Genomic DNA, 26,045 nt, shown 5'->3' on the forward strand with positions numbered 1-26,045 from the left:
TTGAGAGAAAATCTGGTCTTGTTAAATTTCAGGCAAAAGACGCATACTGAGAAAAATCATTTATTCATTTGGTTAAGTTCAATCATTAATACAACCTCATCTTTTGGGTACAATCATAAGCGGTTTTAGACAACGTCGAACTTATCAAAGGAAGAGATTTGTAATTGTAATTTCTTTGTCTTTAACGAGCGTTGCACTCCTTCGCATGTTTCCGACGTACTTGCTCTATTGTTTTAAACCCACCTGTGAAATATCAAGCAATCTTACGGGCGTCAGGATATTGTGATCAAAAATGACTTTGAAAGAGCAATTTGAAGGTTCACCGATCTACTATATCTACATCCTGCTATCGGTAGTGATCGCTACAATCAACGTTGCAGAGTTGTTCTATCATACGAAAAAGAAAAAAGTCAAGTTACGAAATCCTTCTATTGAGTTAATCAATGGCTGATGTCTTATTCTGTATATCGAGTATTTTGTTACTGATCTTTGCCCTCAATAATCCAGGTAATGACGTCTGGGATTCGTTTTGGGCTTTTTATTCAATATTTATGATGTCATCTTTCATTCATCTAACAGCTCTGGCTTTTGATCGTTTAGTAGCTATCAAATATCCTCTATTCCATCGTGTACATTCTACTTCCAAACGTTCGAAAATCATTATTGCTTGTTGTTGGTTGGGCCTTCTATTGATTCTTATCTTATTCAAGCTTTCTATAAATTGGACGGGCAAAGAGGCGTATGTGAGGAACGCCCGTCGGATGTTTTTTTGGATGGGTGTTATCATTATTGGCACAATGTTAATAATATATTCATTAATTGCAATCCGCCTTTGGAAAAACTTAAAATCTCGAAAACGCCTTGTATCGTCCAAGCAACCACAAGCAGCCAAGAACCCAACTCACTATAGTGCTCTCATTTTATGTTTATCGACCGCTCTCTCGTTTAGTTTTTTCACATTGAAATTTATTTACGAGATACGTGTATTAGGTATATGGACTTGGCCGTCACCGACTGCTGGTATACTTTTGGTATTGAATTCTGGCATGAACAGCTTCTTATATTTTTTCCATAACTTCTTTCAAAAACATAACAGGTGTAAACGAAAAAGACACACTCAGCCGTCGCAAGCTACACTGAATGAACGAGAAATTAAGTCACAACCAATTGAGCATCAAGTGAAAAAAGACAAAAGAAAGGTTTAGGAAACTGTGTAGATGTTTACTGTTAGAGCGTTAGACATTACTGAGGTTAAGCATACCAGGATAATCATGACGACGGACAAAAAATGTATTAGGCTAGTGAAAATACGAAATTTGATTGGTTGAAACTCACTAGCCTGTTAAATTTTCGTTCGTCGTCCTTATTTTATCGATTTACTTAACTTCATTATTTTGAATAACTGCGTTGACAATCGTGGGGCTTCCAAAGGTGAAAAATACCGGAATATTGCAAACTTTTAGTCGGCCCTAATTTTGGTCACCAAGCCAAAATTTAGTCACTTAGGGCCATACTTACAGCCATCCAACAGTCCGCTTAACAATCAAATCAAACTGATTGGTTGAATCTCAAAATTATGACGTAGTTGAGCCCAATAAACCAATCAGTCCTCAGAAGAGCGTTTGGTTGTTGTACGGACTTTTAGATATGTGCCGGCGTAACGGCAAAAAAATTCTCAAATACCGGAAATTTGGCCTTTCAATATCGAAATACCGGATTCTCGGGTGCAATCTACCATGGAAAAAGTACCGCCTGATAGAAAAAGGACTTTTGTTTTTATTTTAAGTTTATAAGGAGTATAAATCTTTTAGATTATTTTTCTATAGAAGATTCTTTATGATCATTAGAAGTATGTACAGTGTGTTCAAAAATATATAAAAATCACTAATAAATCTCCATCTAAATAGTACACTAAATACCAGGGGGGGGTCGGTAGTAAAATCTCAGACATATATGAGTAGTAAAAGGATTTTTACGAATTTTTACGTACCACCACCCAGACTTTTGGAAGAGGTATTTTACTACCCTGGTAGTAAAAGTTTTTGGGACAATTTGTCATAAAGACCACCTATTTTTTGGTTGCTTTTCGGACTGATTTTACAAAAAAAGCTAAAAAATGATTATTTCTGTGACACATTTTTCACTTTGTGCAAAAATTAATGTTTTGTCCTTAGAATAAAAGTTTTTTTTATATTGACAAAAAATCTCGAGAATTTTTTGTTTGCAGCAAACAACTTTCCAACAGAAAATTTTTTCAACTTTTAAAAATTTTCAGATTTTTTCAGAAAAGTCATCCAAAAAATTAAAAGAATTACAAAAATAGCAAAAATTTGCTAATTTTACCAGTTTTAACTACCCAGGTAGTAAAATTTTTTCAACATTTAACACATAGATACCACCTATTTTAGTATTTAACTACCCTAGGTAGTAAAAAATTTTTTAGATTTTTTGTCACACCACCACCGTAGTAAACGTCATTATGTCTGAGATTTTACTACTGACCCCCCCCCTGTAAATACCACTACAATAAATATATCTCATAAATCATACCATGACCCCACCTCAAGTCCAATTCCCATAAAAACTTTGATGGATTGAAAATCACTCAAAAATGTATACAGTGAAAAAACTTACACAAAGAATCTTCAATATCTAATGAAAATTTCCGACCTAATTTAATCAGGTTTGCTTTCAAATATTTCTTATGTACACCTTTTCTTGTATTAAGGCATGAACAATCCTTACCTCGAAATTCACTCTATTTAAAAAGCAACACTTGAAGTCTCACCATGGTTTCAAAACGAGGCAGTCGTTGCACTCAAAATAATTCATGAAAGGTCTGTTACCTTTAAATATCTATCGGTTAAGCCGTTGCCTTTATCACTGATATCACTACTATATTTAAAGCTAATATCTTAAAGGTTTTGTTTTTATATAAGCGTTCCCGTTTCATATCAGACACATTATCATACCAGGACATGTGTCTGCCTCTTGTTATATCATGCTGATATAAGCAAAAAAATATTTTCATTTTCCTCTTTCTGACCAATCTTTCTCCACATCTGTGTCAATCCAATATGAAAAAGCTTGTGAGTAAGCAACCGATATCACTCTATTTAAAAACAAAACCTTTAAGACCGTATAAACATCTCTTCACGTCGGAGAAAAAGGGGGAAGGGTGAAAAAGAGAATGGACGGAGGGGGGGGTGATGAGAGAGGCAGACAGAAGAATGAAGAATACCTACCATTATGACAGAAAAAATTTCCTTGGGTTGAATAAAAGACGTCAGAGTAATCTGACTACATAGTAATGAATCGACTCCATAGTCTTTGGGTCGTAGCATCTAATTTCATAAACTGTAGGTCGATATGGCGTATATAAAAGAGTGAAAATTCCTCTTTAAAAAACTAAAAGAGACGAGCATTACAATAATTGTCAAACTGCTGTTAACAAATCCCCGTATTGACCTCTGAAATATGAATGAATAAAACCCTTCAGTAACAAAATCATATGTAATACTTCTCTCTTAGCTAAACAAAACGCGTTTAATTTGTTTCAAAGTCAGCTTGCATTTGAGGGGTATCTTATCCCCGTTCAGTAATTTGACATGCATCAATAAATCATTGTATTGTGCTTCAAGTTGGCTCAAATTGCATCTTAAGCCGTCTATGTTCGATTCCCGGTAACTGGTAATAAGTTGCAAAAGTATTTGTAAAAAGAATTCCATATTCTGAGGTTCAGGTGAAACGAAACTCTGGTACATTTCTTTATTTATGCTACTCACAGCAACCTGTTGATTTGCAACAATTGAGACGTTAGTATAGTCAGAAGATGACTCCACATTCTCATATCTTTTCAACAAGGTTTTCATCGCCGACGGTTCTCGGCAAATATCAAGTGGTGTCTTCCCATCAGCTCTTCTCAAATGAAGTAGGTCTCGACCTGTAGACAAAACGAAAGAAAATTTTAAGACGGCTTGGTAAGAGACGGCATAAACATTCAACAGATAAAAAGGTGAATCAGATACATAATGATGTATCTACGACTATTAAATGGAGCATGTTCCATTGTTCCAACGCGAAAAACATTTCTCGTGTCCCCAAGCCTTTAAAATGTCACTTTTTATCGTTTCTGCATTTATGATGATGAATGAAGTGCAGCCAATGAAAGATTGCCACGCACTTAGATTAAATTTCAACTAAAGATTTGCGTGGTTTTTATAGGTTGTGAAAACGGAATTCCCGTCATCCACAAGTTTTCAAATGTCTCAGCTGTGGTGGCCTGTACCAGCCCGCCCACCACGGGCTATTTTAATATTTTGAAAGTAAGCGAGATTCTGTGTCTCAGTTGGTCCCAATGACATTTATATATCAGTGGACAAAGTTACTCAATGCCGGCCAAGCAAAATATTATGCGTCTTTTATTTAGTAGAGGGCCAAGCCTGGGGTTCCGTGACACCTTTTTTACGACCTAGCCATTTTTAGTCTCTTCCAAAGAACAGTATATTCAGAGGAATGTAAAGAGATGGAAAAACAGCTTTTTGAAAACAATGGAAAAACGGCTCGTCATATACCAGGTCTCTTGCCCTTAAGGGAGTTTATGTCGAGTAAATAGGTTTCTTTTGTTGTAAAAAATCTGCATAATTAGCGTGTTGTTACAAAATTCTTTTGTTTCAAGCCTGATTATGCGCAAACTTTTAGGGCTTATATTTTGGGTACACCTCTCTTATACGAAAAGGTACCTATATCTTCTTGCTCAGAATTTCTTAGCGATTCTACTGATATAACCGCATCATGACCGCACCATAATATGGAAAGCTAGAGCTCGAGAAAATTATAAGTTCATCTTGATTTTACTCCACTTCTGACAGTTTACAAGAACCAATTTAATATCATTACGTCAAGAATTTCTTTTGCTATACAGGGTGTCCCTAATTAAAGTATCGAGTTTGAACATGCGATTGAGTAGAAAAGTTTGTGTGTGTTATATTATATGCAGGGTTTTAAGCTCAAAAAATATTTTTCTTAGGCTAGCAGAGCCTAAGAGCTCATGTGACGAAAGAAAATTTTGAATCCGCCATTATGGATTTCGAAATTCATGTAGAAAAATAAATTTTCCTGAATTTTATTATTTGAACGGTAGGAAAGACCCTCCGAAAATTTCAAATAAATCAAGTAAGCTAATCAAATGTTACAGCCCCGCAAATTTGGAACCAAAAGTAGTCATTTCAAAAAATCAAAATCGAAAGTGCTTCATATCTCCAGATAACGAAATTTTCTAATCATCGTTCTGACATTTTTCTTAATTGGCATAACATTTGTAATCGATTGGTATATAATATGTCTATGTTTAAAGTTAAAAAAAAAATTTTTTTCAAGCAAGATGGCTAAAAAGGGTTGAAATCTAAAATCCGTCATTATGGAAATTTGAGCCTGATCCAAATAACGCCACACACGTTTTCTGACTCTTCAAGGACTATACTTTCATGATCAAAAGAAAAAATGACTATACGCCGATGTGCATACGGGACCTAACTCAGCCCCTAGAGTAAGAATGCTGAAAATAGTTACACGCTTCACCGCAGAGACATTCATAGCCTGTACCAGACGACCACGGCTTTTTCCTCGACACCGTTCCGTCTGTAACTTTTTACATTTATTCAAAATCCTCGGCTTCAAGCCAAAGGACCGTAGCTTTTGACTGCAGCAAAAACTCTACCAATAAAATTTGTCACCGCGAAGGAGTGTTTTTGTAAACAAAGCTCAAAAACAGAGGCGGGGAGAGTGGGAACTGATGTTTTGCTACATTTCGAACGAAAACATTCGAAAATATGTGACTTTAGAAACATTCTAAAACGTACCAAGAGAGTTCGAAATGTTGCAGAATGTTGTGTTTTTATTTATTTTGTGCTTTGAACTTTGAAGAGTCACTCTTCAAAAAGTTTTTGGAATGGCTAGTCACTATGTAGTTGTCTAGAATTATCCAGAAATTAATAGATACGAATTTATAAAGGGAAAGAGCAGGGAGATGACTACAAGAAACTTTCTCTGGAGCACTGCTTATGTTGGATTATTTTTGTTACATAAAGACTTTATTTTGGTAAAATGGGCAAAGATTGACGAATGGTTTTATGAATTTGTCGAAGAATGGACAGTGGTGTGGTGAGACACACAAATTAATCAAACATATCTGTATGGGATCTGTATGCTGGAATGATAGTGGTTGGATTTGAGATTGCTCCGTGGATCATCCCCGAGTCGAACAAACTTGGAAGTACAGGAGTACATACTTAGGCTCCTTGTTTTTGTGTTACCAAAATAAAGCACTCTTTTTTCATTTCGAAAGATTCGAGTAACATTGTTTTTAATCACTTGTCAGATCGTTTCTATCGTGGACATTTCTATTTCTATTTAGACAGTGGACATACAGAATGTTACGTGGTGGTGTAATAACCAGGCAAGCAGAATTATTCGAGAGGTCCACCAAATAATTTTGATGAAATCATGAGGAAATGTGGCTGATAGTCCCTAGATTATTTTATTTTTAACAGAATAATCCTCGAGATAGGAGACCTTTAAAAGATACATTTCCTCATGGATTTTCTCTCTATAGACTGGGCTGACTCTCTACGCGGCAAACCTCCGTCTGAAAAAATAACAGGGTTCAGACAGACCCTGGAAAACCTGGAAATATGATAAATTTTCAGAAAAATCAGGGAAACTCAGGGAAACCCAGGGAAAAAAAAATTTTTCCCAGTCTGCTCAGGGAAACTCAGGGAATTTTATTTTTTGAAGAATGAATGGAAAAAACAGATTTAAAAGTTTTTTTAGTTTTAAAGTGTTTATTCATATGCAGTATTTGTAGCTTTAATTTTTACCTTAGGTTTACCATTTGATTTGTGTGCCTTTTATTTAAAGATACATCTCTTTTGACTCTGCTTAGTTTTTATGGTTTGCTTGATACTCAGGGAAAAAGTAGTTAAAATGAGGAATTTCTCAGGGAAAAAACCTTTGAAAATTGATTAAAATTCAGGGAAACTCAGGGAATTTTATTTTCGAAGGTCTGTCTGAACCCTGAATAAAAACCTTCATTGACAAAACCAACTCAATAATTGATACTCATGCTCCAATAAAAACTACCTGGAAAAAGGCCCACATCCCAAAAAATCCTTGGATCACAAAAGGACTTCTTAAATCCATTTCCACAAAAAACAAATTATATAAAAAATTCATGAAGGCTAAAAACACTCAACTAAAAAAACAAAAGCATGAAAACTTTAAAAAACACAGAAATCTGCTCTCCAAACTCCTAAAATTGAGCAAAAACAATTACTATAAAAACTTCTTCTCTGAGAATAGACTCGACTTGAAACTAAAATGGAAGGCTGTAAATGAGATCATTGGTATTAAATCAAACACAGACCTTTCCCCTAAACTTATCCTACATAACAAATTTCAAATTACTAACGACAAAGAAATGGCTGAAGCATTCAATGATTTTTACGGGTCAATTGCTGAAAAAACAAAAAAACTAATTCCTCCAACAAACAAAAACTTTACTGACTTTCTAGGTGATCAGGCTCTCAACTCCATGTATTTTAATAAAATTACGTCTACCGCAGTCCTAAAACTCATCAATGAACTTGCTACTGACAAAGCTTCAGGCCCTTCAAGTATTCCCACTTCCTTTTTGAAGTTGATAGCTCCAACAGCAAGCACTGTCCTAGCTCACATTTTCAATGACTGTATTAGAAATGGCATCTACCCTGAATGTCTGAAAAAAGCAACGGTTAAACCGTTGCACAAGAAAGAATCTAAACTAAAAGTAGGCAACTACAGACCAATCTCCTTACTGTCAAACATAAACAAAATTTTTGAAAAACTTATACACTATAGACTAGTCCGTTTCTTTGAGGATACTAATACTATCACTACCAAACAATTTGGCTTTAGGAAAGGTCACAGCACAAATCATGCTGTGATTGCTCTAACCGAACTAGTAAGAAAAGCCCTGGACACTGGACAGTTTGCTGCTGGAGTTTTCATCGACCTACAAAAAGCCTTTGACACTGTGGAACATGACATACTTCTCAGCAAACTTGATCACTACGGCATTAGAGGTCCTACTCTTAGAATACTTAGATCATACCTCACCAACAGATCTCAATGCGTCGAGATAAGGAACTCTTTTTTAAAATACATACCAGTCAGTCACGGTGTCCCCCAGGGCTCAGTTCTGGGCCCTCTCCTATTTATAATTTATATAAATGACCTGCATTTATCATTAGAAAACTCTACAACCATTCACTTTGCAGATGATACAAGCCTTATTTGCTGCGACGAATCTTTAAAAAAGCTTAACAGGAAAGTAAATCGGGATCTTGCCCTCTTAGTCCATTGGCTTCGAGCTAATAAAATTAGTCTTAATGCTTCTAAAACTGAATTGATCCTGTTTAGATCATCCAGAAACATAGTTACAAAAAACTTGAATTTCAGACTCAGTGGACAGAAAATTCACCCAACAAATAAGGTTAAGTATCTTGGAATCATTCTTGACGAGCACCTCTCCTGGGATCCTCATATTCATGACCTTACTACAAAACTTTCCCGCACTGTTGGATTTCTGTCTAAACTTAGACATCTCGTAGACTTCAAAACACTCATCTCTGTCTACTATGCACTTTTTGACTCTCATGTCAGTTATTGTCTTCAAACCATTGGATATATCACCCAAGCCTCTCTAGAGAAAATTGAAGTCCTTCAGAACAAAGCTTTACGGGTTATACACTTTAGACCACCCAGGGAATCGGCTCGCCCACTCTACGTCAAATCTGCCATCCTTCCTCTGAGAAAACTCCTTAAGGTTAAAAACTGTCTCCTAGCATTTGACTTTATCAAAAGAACCATTCCTAGTTATTTTTGTCTTGATTTTCTTAGTCGCACACCAAATCAAGAAGCAACACGTCAATCACCACATAGGCTTGAACTACCAACTACAAACACGGTAAGATATGGCTCCTTTAGCATAGCTACACTAGTTACCAAAGACTGGAATAATCTTCATACTAAACTTAAAATTAACAATCTGAATAACATTTCCAAATCTACTTTTAAATCCCACCTTAATCGCTATCTTTTAACTAAACTTGCAGAACAATAAACGACCGGCTTCCTCTTTTTTTTTTTTTTTTTTTTTTAATTTTTTTTTATTTTTTTACTTTTTTTTCATTTTTCTCCCCTTTCTCTCCTCTCTCATTTTTTCTCTCGTACCTTGTCTCATGTAGGATCAGGAGCTCATGCAACCCCTGCTACCTTAGTGTCCCCACACTTGTGAAAACCAAACATTAGGTTACTCCGAGTACACTAGTCCCCCTGACTATTCTTCGTGTGTTTCCCTTCCGTTCTTTTCACTCACAGCAGCCAATAGGATATATAGTTTACTATTTATACTTTGAGCAAACATACATTGATATAAACATCCTACTATATTTTATAAATTGAGCTAGTATTTTTATTTTTAACACAAAAAATGAAAACATGTACTTATTTTTAACAGCTATCCTTGACCTGTACATCTTATATCGCATATAGCTTTATCACGGTAAATATATTTATCTATCTATCTTATCTATCTATCTATCTATCTATCTATCTTTCCTTTTGTGGATTCTAGGTCTACCGGAGACCACTATGAGTATAGAAATAATTATTTGAAAGTTTCGAAAAAATCAAAACATTTTTCAGCTTGATATATGCGAAGTACAAATCCAGAAATCAATAAAGTAAATCTGATTTATATATTTTATACTTTTTTACTTTTTTCAAGGGAATTTTGCATATTTTTTTACAAAGTGGTAAGAATCTTTTGTCGTTTTAGGTGCATAAAATTTTTTTTAATTTCTTGTATTCCTCCGTTATGTTTCGTGGTAAGCTTTATATTTTCTATTTCAAAAAATTTGAGCAATTTATTTTCAATGCTTTTATTGATAGAGTAGGGTTGTTACTTTATCTGCTTTTTACTTTTTAGACAGTGAAATTTTATAAACAACACTCAATACATTTTTTGTTGTGTTTAATTTTTGTAACATTTTGTACAATCGACACAGCAACACACCTCACAATATTAAAAAATTCTGCAATAAGTCTCAACATTCAAGATTTTTCTTTTCCTTTCCACCCGCCCTTCTTTGTTTATGTTTTCGGCCGCCATCTTTTTTCGTCGCTAGTGACGTCGAACTTTATAAAAAAAACACGGCGTCGACAAATTCGGTCAAGTTCTCCATCGTAGACGCGAAAGTGGTAACAAGTGATAGACCAACAGAGTGATCAAAAAATCGCGTGTTGGGATAGAGATAGGCTAAGACATTCAGAAATTTTTGGAAAAAAGTCTGAGGCACGAAATGCTGCATAACCGTCACAAACCTAACTTCGCGTTATCTTTTCAGTCAGCGAAGAAGAGTTTGGTACAGGCTACAGCTGTGAAGGTGTGACTGGTTAACCTTTTCTATTATGCACATACCTCCTTTTTGTAACAAGAACTCGGCGATATTAAGGAAATTATTCTCTACAGCATCATGCAATGCGGTAGTTCCATCAATGCATTGCGTCTTTTTACCACGTGTCAACGTTAAATCAATATCTAGAAAATATCAAAAAGTTTTGTGGTGATTTTCGTGATATATTCACTATTTTAATTGCGGGAATTTGCCTATTTCGCGAAATAAAGTCAAATGAAAACTGTGAGATTGCAACTTAAGTCCCTCGCATAACTGTATTTTAGATGATCTTTTACAATATTTCTCAAGAAATTCAGGGCGATAATTCACAATTGATAAGACTAACCGGGGGCTTTCATGAGTTCTTGCACAACTTCGTGGTTACCAAAGCAACACGCCTCATGTAAGGGCGTCCACCCTGCGTTGTCTTGTGTGTTAACTTTAGCACCCATTTCGATGAGCGCTTTGATTCGATGAATTTTGCGCTTATTACAAGCCACGTGCAAAAGTGTTTCACCTGAGAGAACAAAACGGATCATTTAACAGTCGTAATATAAGAATTTCTGTCCAAATCTTTGCAAAAATTCGTTTTTTTTGGGACCATATTCAAAAAAACATATGCACCACTTGTGCCTTAATGTGATTTATCAATTTATTATCGCTATCGGGAAGCTGTCGTCGAAAATCTTGTGTTGAATTGAATTTGGAATTTACGAACCATGAATAGCCCAATTTCTAAATTTGTTATAAATATTCCCGAAAGAACTTCGAAAACATTTTTATTCAAAAGTTCACACAACAATCAAAAGCGTCAAAAAGCCAAAAAAAATCGGGTAGTGCTGATGTACAACTAATTTGAAAAAGTTGTTCCTTTAGTATTGTTCCGTAAGTACAATACATATATATTAAAGGCATTGCACTTATAAGCATATTTAGGATCAGATATGGCAAACATTTAAGCATATGCTAAACATTACCTTGAGCCTACAAAAAAATTATTTTCCTTATCTTGGTTGGGACTTTACCGATTTTCGGAATTTCCCTACAATTTTGTTTGGGATATAAGCACCCTTATGCGCATTTTTCAGCCTTGTCAAGCCCTCGACCTAAGCATCTCCGAGTCTGTTTTACGAAATTTTGTATGCTTACAAAAAAAAGCATGCATATCTTAAACAAAAAGGATGGATGTTGTGACCAGTACCTTTTCCGTTCGGTTTATTGAGTCGTTTGGGTGAAACCAAAGGTGACACTGAATTCGATGGTGATTGCTGGGCTACTCTAAACGAAGGGAAGGAGAAATATATTAAAATTCCATAATGTATTACGTATTGGGTCATACCATTTTATATTTAGGGGGTTGAACAAACATTTCCAGGGAGTAATCTGAGAAGAATTTCCAGGGGGTATAAAGGTGTATTTTTCCGGGAGATAAAAGGCTATTCTAAAATTTCCAGGGGGTAAAATACAGTTTTTACTTCGTCAAACCTCACTTTTAAGGTATGAAAATAATTTTTCCAAGGGTTCTTTAGCAAATTTCGCCATTTTCCAGGGGGTATCCACGCATGTATAAGAATATTATTTGGTTTTGACAAGGATCGTCCACCCCCTCCCCCTGTATTGGAATTGAATGGTGCAGACTCGAAAAAGACATTGCAAGTTAAGCAATAATAGTTTAATTTAATTTTTGTCAACAAAATTCATAAGAAAATGTTTAATTCATGAACTAGTGTACTTTGCTATCTAAATGAAATTTTAATGACACCAACGATTTCCACTTCAAAAAACTTGCTTAACAAGAAATTACTATGCAGACGTGATTCAGATTCATATTCCTCATAAAACCTGTGGTTTTGCCTGCCATAAAGACTACGGGCATCTTATCTGGTTGCTAGTAGCCTAGCTTCTGATATCCTCTATCGGGTCCGTGGTGATGCAGTTTTGTCTGTCATTCAGACTAGAACCGGTTATAGGTAAGGTTATACCGGTTATAAGGGTCCCCGCTTATTGACTTTTTTTAAAGATATAAGTTCACTCTATCAAGCTTATAAATTTTGTATACTGTACAATGACACGAAAAGACGTAAGATGGCTGGCAATACAAACCTGGTTTGAAGGTCTTTGACGGGCGTGCGTAATTGTGGGTGTTCCTTCCGAACAGCTCTTCCAGGATACATGTAAAAGTAATATAATATCTAAAACGAACGGAAGGATTATAAGAAATTATGTATGATGTTGTGTTTAAGCCACAGGTTTCCTATTAATCATAACACTGTATCGTGCGGGGAGGGGAGGGCTAAACCTTCTCGTCTTCATTTTACAACAAAAAATGTCAAAATCAGTTCCAGTTATACAGTAAAGCGGAAACAGATTTCATAGATAATTTGACGAGTTAAAAGTTAAAAGAGTCAAAAATCACTAGTAGGACTAGTAGGGATATAGAACTCAGAGCAATAACAACTCACAATTTTATCAAAGGACATTGTCTTTTCAGACAAGTCTTTTATCCTTGACGGTACCAAGCAAGAATCCATCCGGTCTAGTAAGGCCTCGCATACACGATACGTTATCCAAGTATCGCCAATCTCACGCAAAAATATTACTTTCATACGGTGCAGTGTGTCAGGGGACTTAAGTAATAGCAAGCTGCATTCTGTAAAATATCCACAAAAGCTTTTTGCGTCATTGCCATGATAATAGCCTGTAAAAAGTTTATCTTTCACGGAACAGCATTCGGCTATGATGCGCATAAGACCAATGAACATATGTCGTAATTGGAGAGCCTAAAAATATTAAGACAAAGATTTTAGTCATTAAACAAAGTATTGGGAAAGAATTCGGTAATATTCTCCAGTCTCCAATGACCGTACAGTAGGTGAAACCGAAAACAGGCTGAAAACATAGGGGAAAAACAGCTTAGATTAACAAACGTTAAACAATATTTTTTATTTTTCTCGCCACTTTAAGAAAGCTAAGAGAAATACATGAATTTAATTACATAAAAAGACTGAAGACTGCCTGAAATGGCACGAAACTCCGAAACTCTGAGTATAGGATAAATAAATTGATAAGATAAATTGATTATTGACTGATAATGTAATTACATCTATTTGTTTATCTTTCTACCTGATTTCATCAAAAAAAAAAAGGATCACTCCTTACCTCAGTCGAGTTGTCCTTCATTTGATAGAGCGATACTGTCATCTCCACAAACTCCTTGACGGTAGAGTTCAAAGCCAATTCATGACGTTGTCCCCATAAAGTTTGGTAAATCAGTGAAAGCCTTAACTTCTTCAATAAGTGATGATTTGTATCTTTGATGTCAACTTGGCTGCTTCTGAAAAACAGTTTAAGATGAACCATTTAAAATAAAACTTTATTATTTTCTCTTCAGTTTTAGGATTTAAAAAATGAGGACCATATTCCCACTGGCCTGTATTTAAAACCTAGACAAAGCTATATCCGCCATCTTTGACCAAACTCTTTAGTAAAGTGTACCCTAATGGTAGCACCAATTATATGAGTCAATTTATAAAATACAATGGTGTTTTCTGTGTATTTATTTAGTCAGTTTTCTAAGAACTAAAAGTTTTCAGGAAATTTAGAATTTTTGTCTCATTCAGACTTTTCTTTTTTTCGAAAAAAAAGGTTTAAAAAAGGAGCATCTAGAAAAATATTTTCAACTCAACTCAATGCAACAACAATTATGCAAGTTGAAAACAAAGGGAATATTTTAAGCACAACTAAGTACACGTTTTTATAAGAATATCAAAATTTTTGAAGCCTTCGGCTGTTCTTAGCATTTTGACTTTTAAGTCTAAAAATGTTCATAATTGTTCTTATTTTCCCCATTTTGAGAGTATTTTTGTCCATTTTCCTCAATCGGGTGTTTTAGAGTCCAAAGCCTTAAAATGTTCTTATCTTGTTTTTAATATTTTGGCCATTGAAGCCTTATGTTCTTATATAGTTTGTTCTTATGTAAAAAAACGTGTAGTAATAACCATCAATTAAAAAACCGTTTAAAAGAATCTATGGAAACCGAATTTAGCCCACAAAAAGGCATTATTGATAAGGGATCTTCTCAAAAATAATAATCGAATTTCGAGTATGCAATTCGATTAATGATCCGCTTATTTAAGCGGTTTGAATTCGATTATTTAGTTGATTGAATTCGATTATTTACGCGAATTTGATCCCTTTTGAATTCGGTTAAATATTCGATTATTATAGGGACGAATTAATAATTCGATTATTTAATCGAATTCTCAAATTCGCTTATTTAATCGAATTCTCAAATTATTTAATCCTTAATTTTGGCTGCGTCTAAATGTGCTTATTTTTTCTTCGAATTTCAGCCTCAAATGTCCTTATTTCTTGCCTTGTTTTTACTTAGCATTTTCCAACTTTGAGACAATCTTTTAAAAAACTCTTTTTAATTTGATAGATTATGTCTCAATTTTTTTACCTCTCTTTGCCCATGCTGAAAATGTTTTTAAGATGTTCTCATTTTTTAAACCAATTTAGACTAATTGTTCTTATAAACTGCGTTCTAATAAAAAAACGTGAAGTGTGTCGAAATTTGAAAATGCCCCCTACTACACGTTTTTTTTATAAGAATGGTGTATCATCATGGGTATTCTTTTTGTAACTTTTTTGGGAAAATCATTCAAAAATGTTCTTACATTCCTAGGTTATAATTGAAAATGCTCTACAAATGGCATTAATATTAGCTTCAGTTTCCAAATCCATGATGGTGATATTCTTAGCATATTTCTTAAATTTTTGGCCATTTTCACGATGGATGGTCATGTAAAGTGTATTCTTATAAAAAAAGCGTGTAGAACAATGATGTTATAAAATTTATACTTTAATCGTAGAAATTTTAGCGGGACTAATTTTAGCGTATATTAGCGAGTCAGGAAAATCTTGATTTTTTTTGGATTTATTTTAGCGAATTACGATTTCAAAAAATTTCTCGTGGATAAATTTTAGCGAATACTCGTATTACATTATTGACTGAACTTGTTTTCTTGCGTTTCTTTGTACTAAAACATTATTTCCACTTGATAAAAATGTATCAAGGCAAATAACCAGAAATTTCGCGCGGATAAATTTTAGCGATCTGTCAATTCAGCTGTCAAAACTTGCTAAAACGCTAAATTTAGTCTCGCTAAAATTTCTACGATTAAAGTAGCTTTTTCGTGGCTCTCACGGCTGCCCTACATTTTTGGTTTACCGTTTCGCCCAATTCGTTTCTTGCTCGGATGTCAGCCATATCCAAAGGGTGTCTTTGGTCGACTTTGGCAATTGCCCTGTTCAGCCGAGTTGGCGACAGCGCATCGCAAATGATCTCTTGACCTTTAAACGTACGATTCACCGCTGTGAAACGGTGTGTCGCCAACTCGTGCTGGGAGAAGGAATTATGGAGCTCCCTTTTTAGCATCCGCTTCGCTTGGTTGATTGATCTTCTCTTTTTTGTTGGGGGGCATCTTCATCGTCCGTTTTTGTTTCATCTTCCACTGTTTCCTCTTCCACCGCTTCCTCTTGTAGGCTGGGAAACAAGTCATCTGTCATCAGTGACATATAGCTTATATTTTCCTCGAAAAAACTGTCAATCTCTTGGCTTGGTTGAGTTTTTTCTTCTTCTTGTTGTTGTTGTTGTTGTTGTTGTTGTGTGTGTGTTTATCGGTGACTTGTTTACAGGTCGGCCCCGAAGTAACTCTTCGCCAGGGCGACCGACTTGCCAGGTTCCTTTGTCAACAAGTCGATGTCCGTGATGTGTTCCCCAAAATGTTGCCTTCGGGTGGCGAGTGTTGCTGGACAATTTGTGAACCAGTGTTCGATGGTTTGGGGTTCCTCGCCACAGTCGGGACATAGAGCATCGATATTTTCGTCGATCCTGTTGGCATATGCTTCGACGGAAGCACCCTCCTCGTTGGGGACTTGTATACCTGCGACAAGCAGAAACGAATGCTTCCCTCATATCGGGACCGGCGAAGCAAACCTTTGGTTTCAAGTCGATGTCTCGATACACCCCCCAAATCAATGTTGTTGTTGTTGTTGTTGTTGTTGTTGTTGTTGTTGTGGTTGTGGTTGTTGTTGTTGTTGTGGTTGTGGTTGTGGGTTTGCGTTCGGGTTTGGGTTTGCATTGGGGTGGTGGTGGTTGAATGTGGCCTTCTTTTTACAGATAAATCTTTTGATAATGTCCACCTCATTTTTCAGATGGAGCACCATATCTTTTATTTCTTCATTCGATTTCTTAAAAAGAGTTGTAATTGGATTGATTTTAGTGTGACATGAAAAAGTTGTACCGCTTATTCTCATAATAAGGTGAACCTCGGCAAATGCCGACTGTTTTTAAAGCTTTGTTAGGATAAGTCGCAAAATGATTAGGATTTAATATTGATATTTATGAAGATATAAAACAAAAGTATTCAGCTCGTACGGTATAAAAAAGCCTCCTCCTTAGAGCAAATAGGGTTGATAAATTGATTGGAAAACAGTATCCTTCTTTTGTAAAGCTTTTTTCACATTAACGTAAAATTATACTTAAGGGCTCTGACCATAGTGAATTTTTCATAATTGCCGTGTTTTAAATGTGTTTCTGACTGATGTAACTAACAAAACTATGGCATGTGATACATTTTCTGTTAGACAAACTATTCCTGAATCTGAAAATTCAAAAATTGCATTGAAAAAATTTGATGAAGAAGAAAATGAAGACTTTTGCGAGGAAGAGTATTTCAACTTTGAAGAGCTTAGTTTCAGCGAAGAAAGAACATTTTGAAAAATTTAAAATAGTTCAATTCTTTGCGGTCAGTTTGAAAAAAGTTCGAAACAAAAAGGTTAATTACCCATTAAAACTTAGCACTTTTTATAAAAGAAGGTGATGCAACATATTATTAACGTCTTTTTAAAGTTCATAACGTCATTTTTGCAATTAAGTTCTTAATTACTCTTAAGGGGTTTAATTCAAAAGCAATTTATAAGGCAATTCTTTGTTAAAAGTGTTAAAGAATCTAAAACATAACTTTTATGTTCAGATACTAAAATTAATTTTCTGACTATGGTCAGAGCCCTTAAGACCTTAAAAATTCTATACTATTTACTATATGTAAATTATAATTACCAGGACTTGATGTAATAATTGGTTCGTATCATTTTTGTTCGTGTCATTTACGTTTTCAGTTTGAATAGCAACTGGAAAAAAAAAGAAGAAAAAAATGACGTCATTCGAAATTCGATCTCAAATAAAATACATACATTTTAAAGGGACAAAACAGTACTTGCGAAATTGTAAACAAACTGTATGCGGATACAAAATCAAAACAAATGTCACATGTCAAAATAAAAAATCAAACCAAATATGGCTACTTTTGATTGTTTTACAAGTTTGTTGCGCTTTTTATAACTAGCTACCTGTAGGTCATGTAGCCCTTGATTTTTGACACGAATAAAGCGGTCTTATAACTAAGCGAAAATATATACCGGTTTTGGTGGTAACTTCAGTTTCCTCTATATTCTGTTGAACGATTGCCTCTTTGTCTAAAAAAAGGTTTGGTTTAATTAGTTTAATTAAAAGCATAAATTTTTTATAAAAACCGGGAAGATTATCCTAAAATATTTTTACAGCATTCTGAGGCTAGGATCCTAATAGACGATATCGCGTTTAGATAAATGCAATGCATTCTGGTTTCTCGGGACCCTCAAGGGAATTATAATCTATTCCAGATCAGTATATAATCGAAATTATAGTTCCTTTGAGAGTCCCCGAGAAACCAGAATGCATTGCATTTATCTAAACGCGATATCGTCTATTCAGACTAGATGTTTTTAAAAAAAGCGTATAAAGTAAAATTAAAGCGGGTCACATAATATAATAAATCAAAAGCTTAAAAATCATTCCGTGGCCAGACTCTATGAACATTCTTTATTATGCGGGTTCGGAGGATATATACACTGATCAACAATATTTTTTACCTAATGATGGAAGGACGATTTCTTCATTCGGAAGATTCTGAACCCTTTGACTCGTTTCGCCTGAAGTGTGAGGAATATTTTTGTATATTAATTAATTGAATTAAGTTTTCCTCATCTGGACCTGATGTATTAGATTAACCCTTTAACTGTCGTTCGTATTTTTTAAGGTTCGACCTATTTGCCAATGTCGGCATATGCCGATGAATATATGCCAATATATGAAGTATTAGCCAAGTTATTCATTTTATTATTTCATCACATAGGATCGCAAAGACATTTAATTCACAGTATTTTAGCTTTATAACATACCGTTTTTGGGATCGTCTGGTGTCTTCATGGACTGAGACTTTTTCGATTTAGTTTTCCCTTTTGCGTTCTGGATGAATTCTAAAATACAATTGGATATATTGACTTTAATAACCAGACAGATTATAGTAGGGGAGAAATTTTTTTCGTTTTTTTGAGGTTGCTCGATTTTTTTAGTCAAAGCACTTGTTATACATTTTTGGAAAGCTAAGGGGTAAGGGAATCAAAATAACTTGGGTGCCAATTTTTTTTTGGACACTTTGGTGTGATTTTCGGACAAATACGACGGTCTCAGGCAAAAATCATAGGGTGAAAAATTAATGAAAATTTTAGCTTGAGAAAACAGAGCCCTGTTGTATATTTTTGGAAAGCTCTCAAAAAATTAAGAATGCTTTGTCTAAAAAAATCGAGCGATTTTAAAAATTTCCCCCTAGTGCATACTTTCCTACGGGGTTGATGAAAAGTACGGCTAGTTCGAAACACAGGTTCAGGTTTCAGGTTTCAGGTTACAGGTTCAGGTTTCAGGTTACAGGTTAAATCTTTTTTATGGAAATTTCAAAAATAAAATATCCCAACGTGTAGAGTGGAGCTTTGCGGTTTCGACAATATATAAATTATTCTATAATTGTTAGTAGTCATTGAATTATCATACAAAGTAAAATGTCTGTTTTTATTTTGAAACGTATTCAATTTACTGACTTAATATTCATTTTACAGACGGTGCGTTTTGTTTTCTCGTTTATTCAAAATAAATAGCGAGAAAAGATTACATAATCTAATTACATATTTTTTGCAGATGTGCACGGGGCTTTATAAAGCCCGGTTTCTATGAAAAGTGGAAACTCTTTGTTTTGTTTATTTCAATTATCAAGGGGCGCGGAGAAACCTAGCCTATCTCTATCCCAACACGCGATTTTTTTATCACTCTGTTGGTCTATCACTTGTTACCACTTTCGCGTCTACGATGGAGAACTTGACCGAATTTGTCGACGCCGTGTTTTTTTTATAAAATTCGACGTCACTAGCGACGAAAAAAGATGGCAGCCGAAAACATAAACGAAGAAGGGCGGGTGGAAGGGAAAAGAAAAAACTTGAATGTTGAGACTTATTGCAGAATTTTTTTTAAATATTGTGAGGTGTGTCGCTGTGTTGATTGTACAAAATGTTACAAAAATTAAACACAACAAAAAATGTATTGAGTGTTGTTTATAAAATTTCACTGCCCAAAAAGTAAAAAGCAGATAAAGTAACAACCCTACTCTATCAATAAAAGCATTGAAAATAAATTGCTCAAATTTTTTGAAATAGAAAATATAAAGCTTACCACCATACATAAAAACGGAGGAATACAAGAATTAAAAAAAAAAATTATGCACCTAAAACGACAAAAGATTCCTACCACTTTGTGGTATGCAAAATTCCCTTGAAAAGAGTAAAAAAAGTATAAAATATATAAATAAGATTTACTTTGATTTCTGGATTTGTACTTCGCATTTATCAAGCTGAAACATGTTTTGATTATTTCGAAACTTTCAAACAATTATTTCTATACTCATAGTGGTCACCGCCGGTAGAATCCACAAAAGGAAAGAAAAGGTATCTTTTAAAGGTCTCCTATCTCGAGGATTATTCTGTTAAAAATTATAAATAAAATAATCCAGCTGTAGACCATCAGAGCCACATTTCCTCATGATTCCATCAAAATTATTTGGTGGACCTCTCGAATTGTGCTTGCCACCACACCAACCACGTAACATATATTCTCTTTGTTAACATTTCTCATTATGAAATACACTACCATGCATTCTGTATGTCCACTGTCTGAATAGAAATAGAAATGTCCACGATAGAAACGATCTGACAAGCGATTAAAAACAATGTTACTCAAATCTTTCGAAATGAAAAAATAGTGCTTTATTTTGGTAACAAAAACAAGGAGCCTAAGTATATACTCCTGTACTTCCAAGTTTGTTCGAAGCAGGGATGATCCATGGAGCAATCTTTAACAAAAATCCAACCACTATCATTCCAGCATACAGATATGTTTGATTAATTTGTGTGTCTCATCACACCACTGTCCATTCTTCGACAAATTCATAAAACCATTCGTCAATCTTTGCCCATTTTACCAAAATTAAAGTCTTTATGTAACAAAAATAATCCAACATAAGCAGTAAGTGCTCCAGAGAAAGTTTCTTGTAGTCATCTTTCTGCTCTTTCCCTTTATAATTCGTACTATTAATTTCTGGAAAATTCTAGACAACTAATGACGACTAGTCATTCCAAAAACTTTTTGAAGAGTGACTCTTCAAAGTTCAAAGCACAAAATAAATAAAAAACACAACATTCTGCAACATTTCGAACTCTCTTGGTACGTTTTAGAATGTTTCTAAAGTCACATATTTTCGAATGTTTTCGTTCGAAATGTAGCAAAACATCAGTTCCTACTCTTCCCGCCTCTGTTTTTGAGCTTTGTTTACAAAAACACTCCTTCGCGGTGACAAATTTTATTGGTAGAGTTTTTGCTGCAGTCAAAAGCTACGGTCCTTTGGCTTGAAGCCGAGGATTTTTATTCCCCCACGAATCTCTGGGGGAATAAATGTAAAAAGTTACAGACGATACGGTGTCGAGGAAAAAGCCGTGGTCGTCTGGTACAGGCTAGGAGAAACCAGACAAAGATTCGAATTTCGAATGTGTTTTTTTCGAATTTGGAATGTTTTTTTTCTTTCGAATTCGATCAGCTCGTCTTGTTGTGCTTTAGTGTGTTGGTGTGTGCAAAAGATAAAAAAATGTTTGTTTCCTCTGAGCTATTTTTTATACTTTTGGAAACTCTGGAAGAATTTACTGGGACACCCGGTACATTTTTTTCTTTAGAAAGGTATATAGTTAAAGCTGAACGTTCTATATTTTTATAAAAAAGATGCACGATTATCTCCGTTCAAACGTCGTATTCTTATAAAAAATTTTGACAAGTGTATCACGGCCTTTAGAAAAGAAAACTTTTAACATACACAGAAAAGAGAAAAATAAAAATATAATTTTTTTTAATCTGGTCTGCAGTCTTCAAGTCGAAATGATATATTTGGTCTGGCAATTATTCCGTTTTAACCTGTAACCTGAAACCTGAACCTGTAACCTGAAACCTGAAACCTGAACCTGCGTTTCGAACTAGCCGTGGAAAGTATGAAGTGTGCTTTTAATAAGTCTGTATTTCAAATTTCAAATGCTCAAATATTTCATCCTCTCATATTTAAGAATGTTCTTTCTACTTATGATATTATATCACCCTGAATTTTTAAAGACATTTACTTTCGCGAAAAGAGCCAAAATTCGTGAAAATCATGAAAATTTGAATTACGGGAAAGGTGTATTATTGTAAAATTCATTTCATTTTATCTTTTTAATTTTCGCTACAATTATTGATACGGTGTAAATAAAGCCTAAACAGTTTTCGAATCTTTCACAAATTCGAACATCTTGAAATTTGAACATTTTGAAATTCGAACATTTTGAAATTCGAACATTTTGAAATTCGAACATTTTGAAATTCGAACATTTTGAAATTCGAACATATTGAATTTGAATGTTTCAATAAAAACACAAATATTTATCGGCGAAAGTTAAAAAAGAAAATTAAACGCTCACAATGAAACCCTTATTTTAATTCTGAACTGATGAAACCCATAAAATATTTCTACTTAACACTAGGCAAGAAAACGGAGAAGAAATCTTCTTTGTCTTAATTTTGCGAATCAAGTATTATGCTTCAGCCTTCGACACAGTGGCCTTTATTTGTTTTATACAAAGCCTGATGTCTGGATTTTAAGAAACTTCATTCACAATATATAAATCTTAGCAGAGCTCTCAAAAACAAGACCTGATACTCTAGTCACAATATATTACAAAATACCTGTTATCTCCTGTACGGTGCCAAATACCACCACTTCCACCTCCATCTCCTTCCTCTTCCAAGTCACCTTTATCATATCACCGACGACAGCCCCTTGATAATAGGATGCCCAATCTGACTTGTAGTTGTTTTCGCCTTGAAACTTATAACAAAGCACTTTATCACTCATGATTTTTGATTTTTAAAAAATTCGATTAAAAAATTACAAAGTTGTATTAGTAACCAACGAAACACTCAATAAGCGATTCAGAGTGAGCAGTTTCCCGCCAAAATTCTTTCTTTTATACATACCGACCTATACAGTTATGTGCCTGATATGACATTTTTCGGGGGGGGTAGTTGTTATAAGTAATAAGTACGCAGTCATATCCTACTATTTAATAGTAGCAACCAGCGGCGGAATTTTTCAAAATACTCTTTTTTTCCCAGGAGAGGGAATTTCGGAGTAAAATCCAGGAGCCAGCTATTTCCCAAGCACTTCAAAAAATCTAGGAAGGAGTATAAAACATCTGTTCCGAAAACCCACGAGCAATAAATTTGGAAAAATTATAATTTTTTTCCAGCAAACCTTAGATGTTCCCTGTCTAAAGAATCCAGGACCAATTTTAAACTGTCGAACGTGCTAACCGCACTGGGCTCAACCTCAGTGTTTTTAAATCATTCGTAGGCCCAATTGTAAAATTGTAACCAATTTCAACTAAAAACTCATGACCACGCCCTTAAAATGGAAATTTTAAAAGAATGAAAAACCACCCAAAGGGATTCGCCCAAGGATCAAGTGTGCCAAATTTTGGCAAAATCTGACCATTTTTGAAGTCTCCAGCCTGCCTCAAAGTTTTAGCCTCGTTTTGGCGAAAACTCGTCGTGACTACGCCCTTAAAAATGAAAATTTTCAAAAAATGAAAAAGCACCCCCAGATATTCACCCAAGGAACAAGTGTGCCAAATTTCAGCCAAACCCGATCATTTTTGAATTTATTTACCAATGGAATGGTTTTAATGTTCGAGAAAATCATCGGGTGTTGTTTAGGCGTACAATATAGTAGTGCATCTTGGTTGCACTTTTGATTTATTTGGAATGAATGAATTTTCGGTGAAAGTAAGAAAACATCACATAATCGAAACGTAAGTCATTGAATTTTTCAACCACCTACAAATTCCTGATAAACAGTAAGTCCTAGAAAATGAATCAAAACATAAAACTTTACGCTTTTACAAGTGTGCTTCAAATTGATCTCAAATTCGATTATCAATTCCATAATCGAAATTCGATTATCAATTCCATATCGAAATTCGATTAAAATAATGGAGAAATTCGAGTATTTAAGCGAAATTCGAGTATTTAAGCGAAATATTTTTCTCAAATACTCGAATTAAATTCGCTTAAATAATCGAATTATTTCGCTTAAATAATCGAATTTTATGCAGAAAATAAGCGAATATTTCGATTAAATTCGATTAAATAATCGGTTTTATTTTTGAGAAGATCCCTAAAATAAATAAATGAATTTCAAACTAGGAAATGTAACCTTGAAATGCGCTGAATGGTCATAAAAATTGTCTACGATCAAAATATCGTCGAAAGAAAACGAAGGTGTATAAGCGCCTTTTTTTTCAAAATAACGGGAAACTTCTGTCATCCAATCTAAGAAAAGTTTCTGGTTATTCTTTTCATAATTATCATTTAAAAGTTTAAAAAATTAAGATGGATGAAACAAAGAAGATAAATATAGAATCGTGTAGAAGTGTCAACAAAATGCTTTTCGGATACAAGATGAAAACTATAGAGCGAATGGTATGGAGTTTGGTATTGCTTGTTGTAATGGGAACAGGGCTCACTTTCGGATTCATATATTATCCTATCCATGCAGCTCTGGTGATGGGGAGTGGTACCTTGGTTGCTGTCATTCATAAACTGATGTTCAAACTGTTTGAGAAATCTCCCAAGAAAACAGTGTATACCAAACGATTGTTCTACTTGGGTACAATTTTTTGTATTGTTGAGATCAACTGTTCTTTTTTTTTTGGGGGGGGGGTCATTTTAAGACAGAAGGGGATGGATTATAAGAACCAGTAAGATTTTTATGATTGTTTTTTGAGCCTCAAATTGTTCTAATAATGTTCTTATTTATCGGGTCTAGTTGAGCTATTTTAGGCGTTATACCTAATTTTTACTACGACCCCTAAATTGCTTGAAATTGATTTTAATTTCAGGCTCAGCATTGTTCTTAAATTGTTCTTATTTGTAAGGCTTTGTTGCCTGAAAGGACCCAAAACCATTTTCGAGTTAGGGAGACACTCGAGTTATAGAGGTTCCAGTTATGGAGACTCTACTGTATATTTTTACTTTTAGGTGGAATTATACTTGGTTTGTTGATGTGCGCCTTACTATATTTACTGAAAGAATGGTATTCATCACATGTGTTGGTAGTGATCACCACGTGGCATTTCACAAGTCTCTTTGTTTTGTTAACCAAGGACATCTCAAATGATGAGGAAAGAGAGCTTGCAAGAACTAAGGTTTTTTATTAATTGTTTTCTTTTTCTGTTACTTATACAATTCTAAAGTAATTATATCGTAGACATCTGACAAGTACAGGTATAGGAAGAAATTTGCGATGAAAGTTACACAACCCCGGGTCGCAACAATATTTGTCTTCTTAAAAAAACAAGCTAATGTGTAATCAATAAATATTTTGAGTAAAACTGAATTCATCATTGCTTTCTCTTAAATTCCAGGTAATGCCTCAACAAGCTTTCACTATGGAGGATGACGCGGATTCTATTCCAACGATTAGCGGAGAGCATGCGTGGAGAGAACCACAAGAGATTCATTTCTGTGATGGTGGTGGTAATGGCTTTGGATTATCTCAAGATGAACGTGGAGAACTGTGTAAATATCAATCATGAGTTCAAAACGAATTTGGTTCTAAATGAGGCATACGGTTTTGTTTTGTGAAATTTCGAAGTGGTAATAGTATAAATAAAGTATATTACATAACGTTGAACTCCATACAGGGGGGGGGTCAAGCCTCAGGGTACTAAAGCATAGCCTAGAGAGGGTACTTATCTAAAAATTTTTTGACTCATACACCCACCCAAATAAGTACCCGGGTACTTAATGACTTTTCCCTTCTAGACCCTATACCCACCCAAAAAGTACCCGGGTACTTAAGGACTTTTCTCTTCTAGACCCCATACCAACCCAAAAAGTATCCGGGTACTTAAGGACTTTTCCTTCTTAGAACCCTATACCTACAAAAAATAAATTTATTACTTATTAATCTTTCTCAATTCTACGTACACTCATCAAAATTAAACCCACCCTTATAACTGTTAATTTTAATTTTCCTTTAC

General features: G+C 34.6%; 2 protein-coding genes across 4 annotated transcripts in view; one reads left to right on the plus strand and one right to left on the minus strand.

Annotated features, from left to right (window-relative positions):
• Positions 1-25,698, plus strand: LOC136816961 (uncharacterized). Of its 2 annotated transcripts, none has more exons than XM_067073304.1 (3): positions 1-507; positions 25,042-25,208; positions 25,428-25,698. In XM_067073304.1, exons 1-3 carry the CDS (start codon positions 444-446, stop codon positions 25,596-25,598), a joined length of 402 nt encoding a protein of 133 aa, XP_066929405.1. In that variant the 5' UTR covers positions 1-443; the 3' UTR covers positions 25,599-25,698. The 2 variants fall into 2 exon arrangements, with proteins under 2 accessions (XP_066929405.1, XP_066929404.1); XM_067073303.1 differs by lacking the exon at positions 1-507 and adding an exon at positions 24,411-24,670.
• Positions 2,443-26,045, minus strand: part of LOC136816955 (SMC5-SMC6 complex localization factor protein 1-like) — a 31,400-nt gene continuing 7,797 nt past the window's right edge. The window contains exons 7-13 of one of the 2 annotated variants that reach the window (XM_067073296.1): positions 13,656-13,830; positions 12,959-13,276; positions 12,600-12,688; positions 11,698-11,774; positions 10,843-11,013; positions 10,520-10,639; positions 2,444-3,943 (exon numbers count right to left, since the gene is read on the minus strand). In XM_067073296.1, coding sequence (XP_066929397.1) covers positions 3,528-3,943; positions 10,520-10,639; positions 10,843-11,013; positions 11,698-11,774; positions 12,600-12,688; positions 12,959-13,276; positions 13,656-13,830 — 1,366 coding nt within the window. In that variant the 3' untranslated portion in view covers positions 2,444-3,527. Of the gene's footprint in view, positions 3,944-10,519; positions 10,640-10,842; positions 11,014-11,697; positions 11,775-12,599; positions 12,689-12,958; positions 13,277-13,655; positions 13,831-26,045 lie in introns of both variants that reach the window. The other variant, XM_067073297.1, reaches the window with a different exon arrangement.

Source organism: Clytia hemisphaerica, unplaced genomic scaffold, assembly GCF_902728285.1.
Source record: "Clytia hemisphaerica strain Z4C2 unplaced genomic scaffold, Clytia hemisphaerica genome assembly, whole genome shotgun sequence".
Lineage (NCBI taxonomy): Eukaryota > Metazoa > Cnidaria > Hydrozoa > Leptothecata > Clytiidae > Clytia > Clytia hemisphaerica.